Below are 14,698 nucleotides of genomic sequence, written 5' to 3'. Positions count from 1 at the left end.
CACTTGGAATGTAGTGCACTAGCATATCAATAGTGCAGGTTACCGTGTCCAGAATTAGAGAGTACCGGCACTCTGAATGGCGCGGCCCGAGAAGAGGCCGACAGTGGAATTGCTCAACTCCTGGGCATATATATGTCCCCCGGCTCCCAGACCTTCTATCAATTTGGAAAGAACATAATTATACTGTATCAGAATGGCGCTTCTAACCTACTTTATTGTCATCCTTGAGCTTTTTGGCCTCCCAGGCCTCGTTCAGGCAACGGATACATGGCTGTGTCCTGAGATTGTCACGCCAACAATCCCAGTCAAATTTAACCTAGAATTGACGGAAGGAGAGGTTTCCCCCGACGGCTACCAGAGAAAAGGTATCCTGATGAATGGCCAGTTTCCTGGTCCAAAACTGCAACTCTGTCAAGGAGACGAGGTTGAATTCCAGGTGTGGAACCAACTGCCGTATCCAGTGACGGTGCATTTCCATGGTGAGAATTTGCCCCTTCATTTGGCGCTCCTTCCTCCAACGCGTGACGGTTCTGATGAGATCCTACAGGTATTGAGCAGAAAAATACACCATGGTCTGACGGAGTACCCGGAATCTCGCAGAAAGGGATCTCGCCGGGAGGTAATTTTACGTATAAATGGGTGGCAACAGAATATGGAAGCTATTTCTATCATTCTCATGAAAGAGGCCACTTGGAAGATGGCTTGTATGGGCCAATCCATATCTATCCCAAGGACTCCGTGGAACGCCCATTCGCACAGATCACCGATGACCCTGTCGAGCTCAGAGCAATGCGTATTGCCGAGAGAAATACAAAGCCCCTTGTTCTGTCTGATTGGCGCCACCTTACCTCAGAGCAAATATGGGAGTCAGAAGAAGTCACAGGACTGGACGCGTATTGTGTTAATTCTCTCTTAATTAACGGCAAGGGGTCTGTTTCTTGCTTATCGCCAACGGTGCTCGATGAGGTGATGAGCGCGGAACAAAAGCAAGTCCTCAACGGCACCCACCTGTCTGATACTGGGTACGTACTGCAGCATCATGCCTCATCATATGTGACACTGACGATCGAAATGTACCTAGATGCATACCTCCAACCGTGCCTCTAGCCCAAGGTCCTTTCTCCCATAACTTCAGTGCGGCGCATAATAACATGTTTATGGGATGCAAACCGTCAGATGGCGAAAGAGAAACACTCCATGTGGATCCCACCCTTCAGTATAGTAGCTGGGATCTTATATCTGCAGCTGGTGTCACGTCACTCACATTCTCAATTGATCAGCATCCAATGTATGTCTATGCCGTTGACGGTCGGTATATTGTACCCCTGCTTGTGGAAGCTATCAATTTGCCTCCTGGGCGACGGTTCTCTGTTTTAGTCAAACTCGACAAGCCTCCCCGGGACTACACCGTTCGATCTGTGATAAGCGGTTTCAATCAGATTATGAACACAACGGCCACCATGTCATACACCACTGCTCGGGGGCTACAAAGCGAACCATCTACCCCTTACATTGACATTGCCGGGCGTAACGCAACCCCAGGCACTATATTCATGGACGAAAGGCGAATTATCCCTTTTCCCGTGGAGGTACCGGCCCAGAAAGCAGATCAGACTTTTGTCCTGCACATCGATCGGTACAACTCCTCTTACCAGTGGACCCTTGGTAATAATAGCTTCCCTCTCGCTTTAGAAGAATCGGCCCCTCTCCTTTTCTTTCCTGACTCCGAGGTTGCACATAGTGATTTGAGCATCCGCACAAGGAATGGCACCTGGGTTGACCTAATCTTCTATGTGAAATCACCAGTCCAGCCCGAACATCCCATCCACAAACACTCGAACAAATTCTTCCGCATTGGCTCCGGTCAGGGTGAGTGGAACTACTCCTCCGTGGCCGAAGCAATCCAGTACATGCCCCAAAATTTCAATCTCCAAAATCCACCACTCTTTGATACGACCACCACTACCCCGGCCCTTTATGGCCCCTCGTGGATGGCAGTACGATATCATGTTGTGAATCCGGGGGCATTTGTTATTCATTGTCATATGCAAGTGCATGCTAGTGGTGGCATGAGCTTGGCAATGATGGATGGTGTTGACGCATGGCCGCATATACCCATTCAATACCAGATCTCCCAGCCAACTAGCTAGTGTTTTCTCCGAAACACGCTTCTCAGTCTTCTTTCACCATCTGATGTTCTTTCCTGTTCTTTCATTCATACTGGTAGTCAGTTGCCCTTCCATTGTTGATGACTAATTCATATGCTGATTAGTATAGATAATCACAGATTAGTATATATATTAAGAGCCTTAAATATAATCTTATTCTGCCGTGTAAAGCCCTAGGGCGATACCTTCTTTATTTATACCCCTATACTGTCTCATCTGTTGCCGATGGCTCACGGCATACTATGCACGTAGATATGTGGGCGTCGGCTAAAGCTATCTCAAAATTGTAGAAGTATACATAAGGCCCAAAGTATCGATAATCGCGTTTTAATCAATATTATTCGATAGCCTCTTCGTGACTGTATTATGCATTATAGTTATATCATCACGGAGGTCGCTAAAATAGATATCTTAATCTACTATCTTTTTACTAGTAGGATGGATACCTATTCCAGTAGTACTAGACTGTGCACGTAACTGAAAAACGGCTACTATAGCTGGTATTGGTGTTGATTATAACGGAGGTAAGCCTGCCGGTTTATCCAGGAAGGGATCATGAATATATAATTATGTTAGTATTTATACACAGAAGCTCTCAATATGCCACCGCCAGACCACACACCTAGGGGATGAAGCTCTTATACGCACTAGGGAAACAATATAAGACTATCTTTAGTGCAAGAAGGCACAGCCTCAGGAGACTTCTTCCAATATACTCGGTCTCAGTACGTTACATGGACAATAGCATGCTTTTGCTACCCCTGCCGAATTCATCGTCTCTAAACTAGACACCCTAGAAGGCGGATACATCCAAGGCCAGGGTTTATGTCCAGCGGTGCGATGTGTCCTACAGAAGGTCTGTGTCAGAGGATTGACTGGGTCCAAAAAGAATAATAGGCCGTATCTTTGATTGTTTCGACTCTAGCATGAGGCCTGAAGTTATATTTGATAGCATAAAATATCACGGTGTCCAAACAACGTTATTGGAACAGTGGTGTGGCTGATCGTTCCTCAAATAACCAAATCCTCTTTTTCTCCCTAATATACACACTTGGAAGAAAGGAAAAGAAACTAGGTAGTAGTTATGAAATCCATAGCACCCTATATGGGCCAAACAGTCTCCAAAGCCTTCCCATTGACAGTTGGAGCTTGCGCCGGGATCATGATGCCATATAGTCGAGCCCACTCGTTAGACTCGTTATCCCAACCGTGCATTGTTGACTGTTGTATCACGACGTCGCTTTCATTCAACTTCAATCTAGAACCATCATCTAAGCGAAGAACCACACTCCCCTTGGCAACTATTACGTAGTCGACGGTGATTGTGCGATGGAAAAGTCCCTTAGACTGGGGAGGTAGATCGTAGGAGGTAAAACCAGACCCAGGTGGTGGTATGCCCGGCTTTAGGAGAGCCTTATCTTCAGAGCTGCTGACATCCGCCGGTTGCTCGGTGGTGTACCACACTGGTGCCAAGTTGCCGCCATCACCCAAGGGGTGGCTGTCGAGGTATGAGTCGTGTTGGACGGTTGCGAGGCCTTCGGCGTTGTGGCCAGTTACGACCCGGCGGGGCTTTGGGAGAGAGGGAGACGAGGATGGCTCGGACATTGCGGTATGATGAATACAAGCAAATTGACAAAAGTCTTGATGTTGGCGGAATTTGGGCGGACGAGGCTCCTTCATAAGCGCACCCTGCAGTCCATTCTTCCAGATCCAACAACGTGGCGCCTGGTCATTGACTGTAAATGCGGGGATCATGTCTTCCGATTGGCTCCCTGGAACCCTCCACGGTGGACGTTAATCCGCGAGTTATCGCCATCTCCGCCAGGGTTCAGGGCTGTGACAACTTTATCATGTGATCTTATACACCGAAGCTGAGCCAGCCAGACAGTGATATCACTGCTGTCTATATAGCAGGCATGGCTATTATTAATATCTACTGCCCTCCAGGGAATCCTATAGTTCCAGCCCAGGCCAGACTAATCTCCTCTATCCTCTATCCTCTACTTTAGTACTCTCCCCCACGGAAAACTATTCTAGTAAATAATTTTAATACTTATTATTTACTCTAGTAACCTAGACTAGACTAGACTACTGTTACGACCTATATAGACTATATATAGATGCGATCCGGGCAGACCAGACTATAGAGTTTGGTTATAATAATCTTTTAGCCCAGTTAGGAACATGCTTGCCCGGACACGTGCTGTTACAGTATATATACACATTCATTCAATAGTCTTAGACCAACTACTCAATAGTATGAGCAAGGTATTGCATCGCAATCTCCTCGTTGAGGTCCTGGCCCAGGCCTGGGGCGTCTGGGATTTGAAACCGGCCGTTCGAGGGTTGGTAATCGTTCACACACAGCTCCTTGACACACTCCTTCAGAGCGATTGTGTTGTGTTCATGGATAATAAAATTAGGAATCACGGCTTCAATATGCAACGCCGCCGCAGTCGAAACTGGAGCACCACAGACATGAACTTGGACAGTAGCGTCGTACAGGTTGGCAAGATCGCAGATCTTTTTGGCCTCAGTGATCCCACCCACCAGACAGACATCTGGCTGAACCACTGCAAGGGCCTGGTTCTCCAGCATTTCTCGGAATCCCCATCGCGTGTAGGTACGTTCGCCGGTGGCTACAGGAACAGGTGACTTCTCAGCCACTTTGGTCATGTTTTTCGCGCTTAGTGGATTGATAGGTTCTTCCATGAACAGGATATTGTACGGCTCCATAGCACGGGCAAATTGGATGGCAGAGTTGGTGCCCAGAATGGAATGCAATTCCACAATAATATCCACATCAGGACCGACGGCATGGCGAATCGCAGCGACCCGCTCAACTGCCATCTGGATATTGTCATGGCGCAGCAGACCAAAATAATGCGGCTCCAAAACCTGCCGGTGCACAACCGTGCCATCGCGCCGTACTTCCAGCGGATCCACCTTGATCGCAGTGTACCCCTCCGCAACAGCCAGTTTCGCGGCAGCAGCATACTGGGATGGCTCATTCGCAAGGGTATACTTGTCACCCCAGCCGAACTGGATCTGACTGGCGTAACATCGCAAATCAGTATTCGTCTTGCCCCCAAGCAGCTGATATATGGGTGCATTCAGCTTCTTCCCGCGGATGTCCCAAAGCGCGATATCGTACGCGCTGATGCCCCCGTATACTACGGGCCCGCCTCCAGTGCCCCAGTATGAGCGCCGGAACATGGACTCCCATACTGCTTCGACATTCATTGGGTCCTGACCTAGCACGAACTGGGCAAGATCGCGTAGGATTCCTACTGCGGCTTTGGCGCCGGCTCCGAAGGCAAGTCCGACCTCTCCCAAGCCGGTTATACCTTCGTCTGTATGCAACCTCACCAAAACGGGGTTGAATGAGAACATTGTCGGGTCCAGGCGACTCAACTCGCAGTCGAAGATTTCGATCTTGGTGACTTTCATGGTTGGAAACAGTTAGGGTGGGTATATTGCTTATAGGAAAGAGCTCGATTCTGGAAAGGAAACAGGGAAGGAAAAAGAGAGGGACGAATTGTGTGGTGGTCGAAACAGGATGAGCATTGACATTTATATTACGCGTTCTTTCGGAGATATTATATTGTAAGGACATTTATTTACGGGCACAAATCCGATATCGTGTCGCCTGCTCGTCTTGCAGCTTTCCCCAGCCGACTATCGGAGGGAAGACCAGATGTCGCAATAGGAATGTGTGGGGCGCAGCATATCAATCGCCGGGATGAAGCACGGTCCATCACCTATTCGATGTCTTTTCATATCTCATCCCCCAGTCTATGTGATAGAGATATCGCACTGCAATGATCGGCATTCAACCCCGTGGGCTCGGGCTTTGAAATATATCACTCGTGTTGGAGACAGTCCTGGTTCGACTCTATGACATTCCTTGTAAGCGCTAAGACCCCCGTGATGCAATGACCCTACGGTAATTGGTTGCAGTACTTCACCCAACGGCGTTTGAATACTACATGCATTCTCCTCACTGACACCGTTGGTGTGGCCCTGCTTTTATAGCCGGTTGTCGAGGTTGAGGTTGTGCAATAAGCCCCGGTCAGACCCCGTGGGGTAGGGTAGCTTTTCACCATGGAGGAATTCTTCCAATTGGGATATCATTAGTATACAAGGGTATTTAGGTGCAGCGATCGCCCATATAGATAGGTCAACGTTATCCTCCCTATCTCGGTCTCCCTCGAACCCTTTCATATAACTCCTTGAAATATGTCCCCGAGTATGGAAAGACCTACGCGAACCAGCAAAGACCCAGGGCAGGCGCTTTCCGCGTTAGAAATATCTAACCACCACACCGCAGACAAAGAAACGCTGCCCATGAAACCTAACGAACAAATTGACCATGGCGCAGACACGCAGCTCCATCGAACGCTAGGAACACGACATCTTACCATGGTTGCCCTCGGATCTTCAATTGGAATGGGAATGTGGCTGGGAGCTGGAACTTCCCTTGTGAATGGTGGTCCAGCTGCTTTATTTCTGGGATTCGTGCTGGCCAGCTCCCTGATATGGGCCGTAAACCAGGCCATAGGCGAGATGGCTGTAATTTACCCCCTTCCGTCGGCGTTTATACAGTGGACGAGCATCCTTATCAGTCCTGCAGCAGGGTTCGCAGTGGGCTGGGGATATTGGATGTCTTACTGGATTTCCATGGCGAATGAACTTCAGGTACTGCTCTGACTTTATATGGAGTACAGAGACTGACTAATTGGGCCTAGGCGGTAGTCACTATTCTGAGGTACTGGACGGATGATTTGCCCACGGCAGCTGGAATTTCAGCATTTTGGGTTGTGATCATTCTGGTGAATATCTGGGCAGTCAAGTTCTTTGCAGAGGTGGAAGTGGTTAGTTCAACCATTAAGTTCAGTTGGATGCTGGTCGTTGTTATTACCCTTCTGGGTGAGTCTTCGCCCGCCGCAATTATCCTGGTTGATACTAACACCATTATATAGTTATCACTGCGGGCGGAGCTCCCAAAGGCCATGCCATCGGCTTCCGCTACTGGAACGAGGACCCCTTTACCAATGGCTTCAAGGGGTATATTGCAATCTTGCCAACGTGTATCTTTGCAATGGCGGGTAATGAGACCACTGCCTTTGTGGCACACGAGGTCGTAAACCCTAGAAGGTCAATGCCCAAAGCAGTCAACTCAATCTGGCTCCGCCTTGGGTTATTTTACCTCCTAGGAAGCTTGATGATTACCCTGGCGATTTCACCAAAGGACCCTAATCTGTTTGGCAACGAAGGCAGTAATGGGTCACCCTTTGTGATTTCCTTCCAGAATGCAGGGATTCCGGCTATGGCGCACATCACTAATACTGTCATCTTTCTTTCCGTCCTGTCGACAGGAAGCATTACTGCATATGGTGGGTCTCGCGTTCTTGTCGGGTTGGCGCATATCAACATGGCTCCCAGCGTAAGTTATCCCTTCCATACCTGCTAAATGGGCCCTTTCCTTTCCCTTCCTTTTGTTCTCTCGTCCTTTTCCCTTTCTCCTCCTGACCACTATCCAGATATTTGGCAAGGCAGACAGTAGGGGCCGTCCTTGGGCGGCATACACCGCGACACTTCTCTTCGGGGGTGGCCTTGCATATCTGAACGTCTCCCATACTGGTGAGGAGGTCTTTACCTGGCTTTCACACCTAGTTTCACTACTGCAGCTCGTTGGTTGGGGCCTGATCTGCCTCTGCAATATCAGGCTACGATATATCTGGAAATACCAGGATCGTGCAGTGGCTGATCTGCCTTGGACGTCATGGTTTTCTCCCTACGCGCAGTGGTGGGGGTTAGCATGGTGCATCATTCTTATTATCTTGGAGCTCTACCTGAGCATCAAGCCACTGGGCGAGCGAACCTCTGCCAAACATTTTTTTGCCAACTTTGTCAGTATAATTGCAGTACTTGTGGCCTGGATCCTGGCTCAGATATGGTACCGTTGTCCAATATGGATTCATGCGGGCGAGGTCGATCTGGACGAGTTCCGGAGGTTTTATGCCGATCGTGATGATGAAGAAGAGACCGGCCAAACGGGGATCCGGCATTCCGTTAAGCGGAAGGCTAAGGCGCTAGTTTCTTAGGGCTAGCTAGATTCATGTGCTTTGCCTACATGTGTGTCTATGTTTGAATGGTTATCTGTTCATTCTTGTTCCTGCGTTGCGGTTACCACTTCTACGACTTAGCTACATTATAACGAAACTCACGAATCAAGTTCTAATCAAGTTGCCTAGTTCACATCCACATTGCATTTCAGCTCAGGTTGGGTAAATAGACAGCTCACTAGCGATTTACATTATTGCACGAATAAGACGCTTTAATCCTTCGTCTAATACATGCTTAGGGTGCGCGAATACGATCCGAAACCAGCCCGCCTGTTCGCTGGCGTAGGTAGACCCAGACGTAATATAGAGCTTTTCTCTGCGTAGGGTCTGCAAAATCACCTCGTCCGACATCTTCTCTCGGTCCACCACCGCGCCCAGATTAACCCAGACAAAGAGAGCAGCGTTGGAGTTTTTGTACGGGATCCCATGACCCCTGAGGGCTTTGACAACGTGTTGATAGTTTTCTGACAGCCGTGAGCGATTGAGAGAAACAAGGTGATCGGAGCATCCCTCGTCTAAAAATAGCGATGCCGCAGCGTTGTCAGCGAGACTGGACGGGAAACTAAATAATCTGCTGATCTGTCAACACTATGCCATTCTATATAAGAGATGGGTCGTACGATATGCTTTCACACGCCTCCAAGAATGTCGTGTTGGACTGGCTGATTAGGGTTCCAATACGTAGCCCCGTTGCACCAAAATCCTGAAAACAGCGGTTAGGTCCAAGTTCAATACATAGAAAACCGAAGATACAATACTTGCCTTACTCATTCCCCACACGGCGTGCACCTTTTCGGGGTCTATGAGATTCTCCGTGTCTATCGACAAGACAGATGTGAAGGGTGTGGGATTCTCATATTCAGGGTTATCCCAGACTGACAGCGCATACAGTTCGTCAGAGATAAGGTGCATATTTAGTTTCTGGCAAAGCTTCATGTATGCCTTCAAGACTTCGGCGGGATAGCAGCGGCCTGTGCTAGGCGTCAGTACTGATGAATGGAAAGACTTGAAAACATTCGCGCAAGCACAGACCGAGAGGATTGTTTGGAGAACAAAGCAAAACTGCTTTGATCTTCTGACCCTGTTCAGTTGCCTTGATAAACGCCTTTCCGTATTCCTCAACCGCTTCCAAACTAAACGGGTCTATGGCGCCGAAGTTGACCTCAATTATGTTGACACTGGGCTAGGTCAGTATATACTAACTTCACAGCCTGATATGAAGACAAGCCCGTACCCAGCACGGTTTCCAAAGATAGATCTGAAAGTAGTCCAATATGGACGCCCAACAAGTATGCAGTCGCCCGGATCACACAATGCCCAAGCGCAATTCTCAATAGCATTGCTGGCTCCAGATGTAATGCACATGTGAGCGGGGATGAGAGTCCTATATGGGTGGAAATGGCGGTTCATGAAATGGCAAAGAGCCTTTTTCAGGTTCTTCGAGCCTGAAAATCCATCCCCGTAGGTCAACGAATGATAGTCTGCACGAGGCTAAAGCACCCCGGGAATTTTAGTACCTAATATAAATGCCTTACTGGTGTTCTTACCTTGGAATTAATATATTCCTTCAATTCCGTGTGGGTCAACGACTGGTTTGCTTAGCATGGCTATCCAAAACATTGAAAGTAACATTGTGCCTCACATTCTCAGCAAGACCGAGGTTCACGGTGCCATTTGGATTGGATTCAGGATCCCAAAGGTCTTTGAGGACATCAAAAAACACGGGAACTTTGGGCGCGAGAGAAAGCCCTCGAGAGGAGACATTGACTTGCATTTTGGAAAAGACTGGAGGATACCGGATGATGTCTGAAATTTAATGAACCTATATTCCAATACTTGTACTGAGTATTAAGTGGAAATGACCAAGGCTATATACCTTAACGTGGTTATTAGCTCTGACAAGTAGGCTACAATTTCCTATCCGCGAATTTTGCCATGTGCATCTGATAGACTGTCTGTCCCCAGTCAATAAAAAGCCGTCTCGGAGATAAAAGGCCCACCTGGCACGATCTCCGACAGCCCCGGCCGGTTAGGATTGGGCCGGTACCGGAAATCCCGGGTCATGATGGCCCGGAGCTTAGTAAGCTGGTGCAGGCAACATCACATGATCGGAGGTTTCTCTTTTGCCCCGAAGCCCGACGGTCCTGCACTTCTTACTTCTTTTGTCCGCATCTGCGCCGACTCAGGACTCGGATTTCAACAACCAGCATGGATGATACCGGGGAGCACTCTACAATCCTGCCCAGTGATGACGCGCAGTCGCACAATGAGTCGTGGGCCCCACGCCCAAATCCACAAACGAAACGCCGACCTCGAAAGCCTCGCAAGTTGCTCAGCTGCGAGCCCTGTCGGCAATCCAAGCTACGTTGTGACCGCCGCCATCCGTGCAGTACCTGTCGACAACGGGGATGTGCCTCATCCTGTAGGTTCGAGCGTCAGTCAGGCCCCATTGCTGGCCCTGCTCTCCGGTCACCCAGACCACTGCAACTAGCACCGACACCAGGGGATGCGGCAGGTCCTCCGCGTGCGTTTCCCTCGCATAGAGACATTGATAGCGGATTGGGGACGTCGCAGGGACCCCCGCCAGAAATCCAAACCCCAGATGACCGATGGGATGCCGTCTTGCAACGCCCGAGTGTGGACCAGAATGACACGCACTCCGCATTAGAGGACCTATTCGCCCCTTCCATGGTCGCACCCACCATTTCCAAGGAGGATCTTTTGCAATTGCTGCCGCCAGATAGCTGTTGTGAATATTTGATTTCCGAATACTTCACCCATCTGTCGCCCCTGTTCCACATCCTTCATGGGCCTACCTTTGAAAAGCAGTACGCAACATTCCTGCAGGCACGGACAGACACCACGTTTTCCTGGCTTTCATTGCTCTTCATGATCTGCTCGGTGACACTGAATTCCATGGATCCCGGAGACCCCGTCCTGGTGGATTTACTCCCAGGATATCCACAACTTGAGAACGTAGCGGCGACTGTCCACCAGCTTAGGCGGGCTGCTTTGACTTGTCTCGCCCAGGATCGCTTCTTGATCCATCATGATATCAATACTCTAGAGGCAATCTTAATCCTTACATACAATGTGTCTCATAACGAAGGCGTGGAACGGGGTTGGATACTACTCGGAATGGCTCTGAACATGGGAATCGCATTACGCTGCAATGTTGACTCTCCAGACCTTAACTGTATCGAAACTGAACGTCGCCGACGATGTTGGGCTGGAATCTTACTGCTTCATACTTATCAAGCCATTCTGTTTCGCGATATTGACATGTCGTTTCTCCACAACATAAAAGCCACGATGCCAGCGGAGGTTGATGATTCCGATATTCATGAGGACAAGATCCTGCATACCATATCTCATCCCACGCAGATGGCTCTGATGAAGTTCAAGCTACGGCTATTTCGGCTTTCAACTGAGGTATGTTCCCACACGTCCGGTCCCTCAAGGCTGGATGAGCGTTTATTAGAACACTTCGATGCTGCAATTGCAGAGGAGCAACAGCTATGGGACTCTACCTTTTTGGTAAATGGAACACCAAAGCTTTTAGATCACGCCAGCTATGCACACTGGTGTATTATGCAAACCTACGCTCATCAGCTCTATCTTCTTCTCCATCGGCCATTTTGCCCTTCCCAATCAGAACACTTCCTACCGTCCTCCAGAGACAGGTGTATCAAGTCTAGTACTGCCTTGCTTGACCTGCATCGTCAATTCTGTGAGCTGCCTAGGCTACGGCATTACAAGTGGCTAGTCAATGGAATGACCAGCCTCAATGCCCTGCACGGCGCAGTAGCCTTAGTATCATGCCTTCTAGGAATGCCGGATACTTTTGATTCAGCGCCGTACTGGAAGGCATTTCATTCAGCAGTCCACCGCATGGAAGACCTACAACATCGCAGCCCGGTCTGTGCAAAGTCATTTCCAATCCTCCAGCGATTACAGTAAGTTGTTGAACGTGCTGCTTTTCTTTATGTCGACTAATCCATGCAGGCATCAGCTTTCCGCAATAGAGACGTCGGAACGTAGCCTAGGTAATAACTCTAGGTACTCGTTCGAAGACTGGATGGATGGCGTTGACTGGTTCGCTCTCGATCCAACCAATCTTGTGAGTATCCCTGTCCGATAAGGGCCATGGGCCGTGTATACGCTCCAATATTAACGATTCAGAATATCTGGGATGAGGTTATGACTTCCACCCTTCCAGAATGAGACATGCACATGGATGCACCCTTAGAATTGCATCATAAGCCTAAAGGAAAACTGCGTTGTTTTTTATCCGGCTTCAAATCTGATGGCGTAAATGGCCTCGCATTCCTGCGACCTGCAGGCATTGCACATCTAGCATCTCCAGGTCAGTTAGTTCAGTAAAACATACGGGATGTCAGGCTTAGAAACGCAGTTCCACCGCCGCTAAGCCACAGAGATCTCATAAAGGTTCCCGTTTCTACCTCTGTGCAAGTCTAACCACTCCTAGTCAGGCCACAAGAACTAGATGTCGCAGCCATACCGTTTGTGAATACACCTGACAGAGATTGTCTCTAGATTATCCTCAAGGCTGGCAGATGTTAACGAGGAGAAACCTATCATCTGTTCCGGTAGTTCCGCGTTGCTAAAATAGCGCTGCTACTCAACGACGAGTTGGGTTTAAGAAAGCACCCGGAACTACTACAGAGCCTGGAATATACGTCGTATATCTTCCAAATTGAGCGTTGAGGGACCTAAGGTTGGCTCCCTGTAGTTTATGACATTATTACAGCTGCAAATGGCAAAGTATAGAGTACCAAAACTCGTTCGTGCTTGTTCCCCTGTATAAGCCAGTTCTTCGTTTCTGCAGACACTATAAATATATATTGGCTCGGTGACGAGAGTTTGCTTCGGCATAGACCGTCTTTACTCTCACTTACAGCCAAACGGTTTGCCAGCGAAACCTTGTTGATACTGGTCAATCTAGGAATAGTCAGTTCGCAAGGTGATGTGTGAATAAATGTGGACATGGAAACACTTACAATGCTCTGCACAGAGGCATAGGTTCCACCAACGAGACAGAAAATGCCCAAGCAGAAAATGAACACATTCAGGGCACCGAGACCCAAATTTCTCCAGCTATTCCACTCGCCCGTGCGTAGCAGGACAAACCACATCACTGCAGGAAAATAGAACGTAAATCCCGAGTTCAATAAAGCGGAAATCAGCGCTACCAGGTCGCTGAAAAATGGGATGGCTTCAGCAATCACCCAGCCCACTATCACGAGAGCTAGAATAACGAGTAGCCAGGTGGTCCATCCTTTCGTGGTGTTGATGAAACGGGTGATCTCGTTGGCATAAATCCGACCGTGAATGGCACGCCCTGCGGTGGTGACGAGGATTGCACCGCTGATAAAAATAACAGGTATTGCGACACCGAATGCGATTTTACTGATCAGCGGTCCAGCTGAGAGAAGTGCAGGGGCCTCAACGTTTGGACCGACGAATGCGTATATCAGAGCGCCGGTAAGTGTATAGATTGAAATTTCGATCAGGCCTAAGGACCAGATCGATTTCATGTAGTCTGCAGGCGTGTGCATCTCATCCATGAACGAAAATTGGCAGGTAGTAAACCCGTAGGCGAAAATGATGTTCAGAACAGCAGTAAAACATTCGGTAAAGCTGAGATCTGCTTTGGGCCCAGCGGACCACTGAACATCGATTTGGTTGGAGTGATGGTCGTTCCTTTGGATGCCGGTAGCGATGATCGTTATCCCAATGGCAAGGATAATAGATGCAAAGTCAATATACCCCAGAATAGCTACCTCGGCGAAGCTTGGAGGGATAGAGAGTAGATACATCAGGATTGCCGAGACAATGCTAAAGACCACTGAACAGGTGGCATTATCGGTGATGTTCGAAAACGCAGTTGCCCCTGTCAGGCAGTGTGACGCGGCGAGAAACAGCAGCTGCAGGATAAGCATGAAGCTTAATACTTCATACCCTGTTCTGCCTAGAAGTAGCCGGCCCACGTCACCGTAGTGGCGTACCTCAGGATGCAGTAGCTTGACTTTTCCGACCAGGTAGCCAGTGTATATTGCGATGAAGCCGATAATCACATTCAGCAGCACACCGACAACCATGCCCAGGGTGGCAAAAGCGGCCGGCAAGGATAAGGCTCCGATGGCGATGGCTTCAACAACCAACAGAATAGTCAGGCGTTTCCACCCTAGGCGAGAGAACTTGGCAATTCCATCCTGTGTTATTTGCTGCTCGGTGTCGGATAGCTTGGGTGGACAGACATCGCCCGCGAGTGTAGCTGTATTCACCGGGCTTAGTGGCAACTCTGTGTCTTCGCCAGTCTTTTTCGTCCTTTCCAAGGATGGAGGCATAGCGGTAGGCGACTCAAACTTGTAAAACGAA

General features: G+C 48.9%; 7 protein-coding genes across 7 annotated transcripts; 3 read left to right on the top strand and 4 right to left on the bottom strand.

Moving 5' to 3' along the window:
- Nucleotides 1-193: 193 nt before the first annotated feature.
- Nucleotides 194-2,150, top strand: ASPVEDRAFT_84866 (uncharacterized protein; the record flags this gene model as incomplete). Its single annotated transcript, XM_040817615.1, has 3 exons — nucleotides 194-479; nucleotides 548-1,022; nucleotides 1,082-2,150. 3 exons carry the CDS (start codon nucleotides 194-196, stop codon nucleotides 2,148-2,150), a joined length of 1,830 nt encoding a protein of 609 aa, XP_040669181.1.
- A 795-nt stretch (nucleotides 2,151-2,945) lies between these two features.
- On the bottom strand, nucleotides 2,946-3,836 carry ASPVEDRAFT_42900 (cupin domain-containing protein). Its single transcript, XM_040812691.1, has one exon. It carries the CDS (start codon nucleotides 3,771-3,773, stop codon nucleotides 3,270-3,272), a length of 504 nt encoding a protein of 167 aa, XP_040669180.1. The 5' UTR covers nucleotides 3,774-3,836; the 3' UTR covers nucleotides 2,946-3,269.
- A 579-nt stretch (nucleotides 3,837-4,415) lies between these two features.
- Nucleotides 4,416-5,618, bottom strand: ASPVEDRAFT_84864 (mandelate racemase/muconate lactonizing enzyme family protein; the record flags this gene model as incomplete). The annotated part of the gene is made up of 1 exon (XM_040817614.1): nucleotides 4,416-5,618. The coding sequence occupies one exon, from the start codon at nucleotides 5,616-5,618 to the stop codon at nucleotides 4,416-4,418; it is 1,203 nt and encodes a 400-aa protein (XP_040669179.1).
- An 897-nt stretch (nucleotides 5,619-6,515) lies between these two features.
- Nucleotides 6,516-8,275, top strand: ASPVEDRAFT_134054 (uncharacterized protein; the record flags this gene model as incomplete). The annotated part of the gene is made up of 4 exons (XM_040807088.1): nucleotides 6,516-6,866; nucleotides 6,917-7,097; nucleotides 7,151-7,614; nucleotides 7,712-8,275. 4 exons carry the CDS (start codon nucleotides 6,516-6,518, stop codon nucleotides 8,273-8,275), a joined length of 1,560 nt encoding a protein of 519 aa, XP_040669178.1.
- A 183-nt stretch (nucleotides 8,276-8,458) lies between these two features.
- ASPVEDRAFT_63137 (uncharacterized protein) lies at nucleotides 8,459-10,070 on the bottom strand (the record flags this gene model as incomplete). Its single annotated transcript, XM_040815659.1, has 7 exons — nucleotides 8,459-8,867; nucleotides 8,917-8,999; nucleotides 9,059-9,267; nucleotides 9,329-9,474; nucleotides 9,531-9,787; nucleotides 9,844-9,885; nucleotides 9,939-10,070. 7 exons carry the CDS (start codon nucleotides 10,068-10,070, stop codon nucleotides 8,483-8,485), a joined length of 1,254 nt encoding a protein of 417 aa, XP_040669177.1. The 3' UTR covers nucleotides 8,459-8,482.
- Nucleotides 10,071-10,504: 434 nt separating this feature from the next.
- ASPVEDRAFT_84861 (Zn(II)2Cys6 transcription factor) lies at nucleotides 10,505-12,520 on the top strand (the record flags this gene model as incomplete). The annotated part of the gene is made up of 3 exons (XM_040817613.1): nucleotides 10,505-12,252; nucleotides 12,302-12,416; nucleotides 12,479-12,520. 3 exons carry the CDS (start codon nucleotides 10,505-10,507, stop codon nucleotides 12,518-12,520), a joined length of 1,905 nt encoding a protein of 634 aa, XP_040669176.1.
- A 687-nt stretch (nucleotides 12,521-13,207) lies between these two features.
- ASPVEDRAFT_53836 (uncharacterized protein) lies at nucleotides 13,208-14,667 on the bottom strand (the record flags this gene model as incomplete). Its single annotated transcript, XM_040814846.1, has 2 exons — nucleotides 13,208-13,258; nucleotides 13,318-14,667. 2 exons carry the CDS (start codon nucleotides 14,665-14,667, stop codon nucleotides 13,208-13,210), a joined length of 1,401 nt encoding a protein of 466 aa, XP_040669175.1.
- Between the last annotated feature and the right edge of the window lie 31 nt (nucleotides 14,668-14,698).

Source organism: Aspergillus versicolor (assembly GCF_001890125.1).
Source record: "Aspergillus versicolor CBS 583.65 unplaced genomic scaffold ASPVEscaffold_6, whole genome shotgun sequence".
NCBI classification, from domain to species: Eukaryota; Fungi; Ascomycota; class Eurotiomycetes; order Eurotiales; family Aspergillaceae; genus Aspergillus; species Aspergillus versicolor.
This window is presented reverse-complemented; position numbering and strand designations above follow the sequence as displayed.

Bases quoted from the DNA above. Each gene is read 5' to 3' on its own strand.
- ASPVEDRAFT_42900 (XM_040812691.1), bottom strand. From the start codon at position 3,773: ATGTCCGAGCCATCCTCGTCTCCCTCTCTCCCAAAGCCCCGCCGGGTC.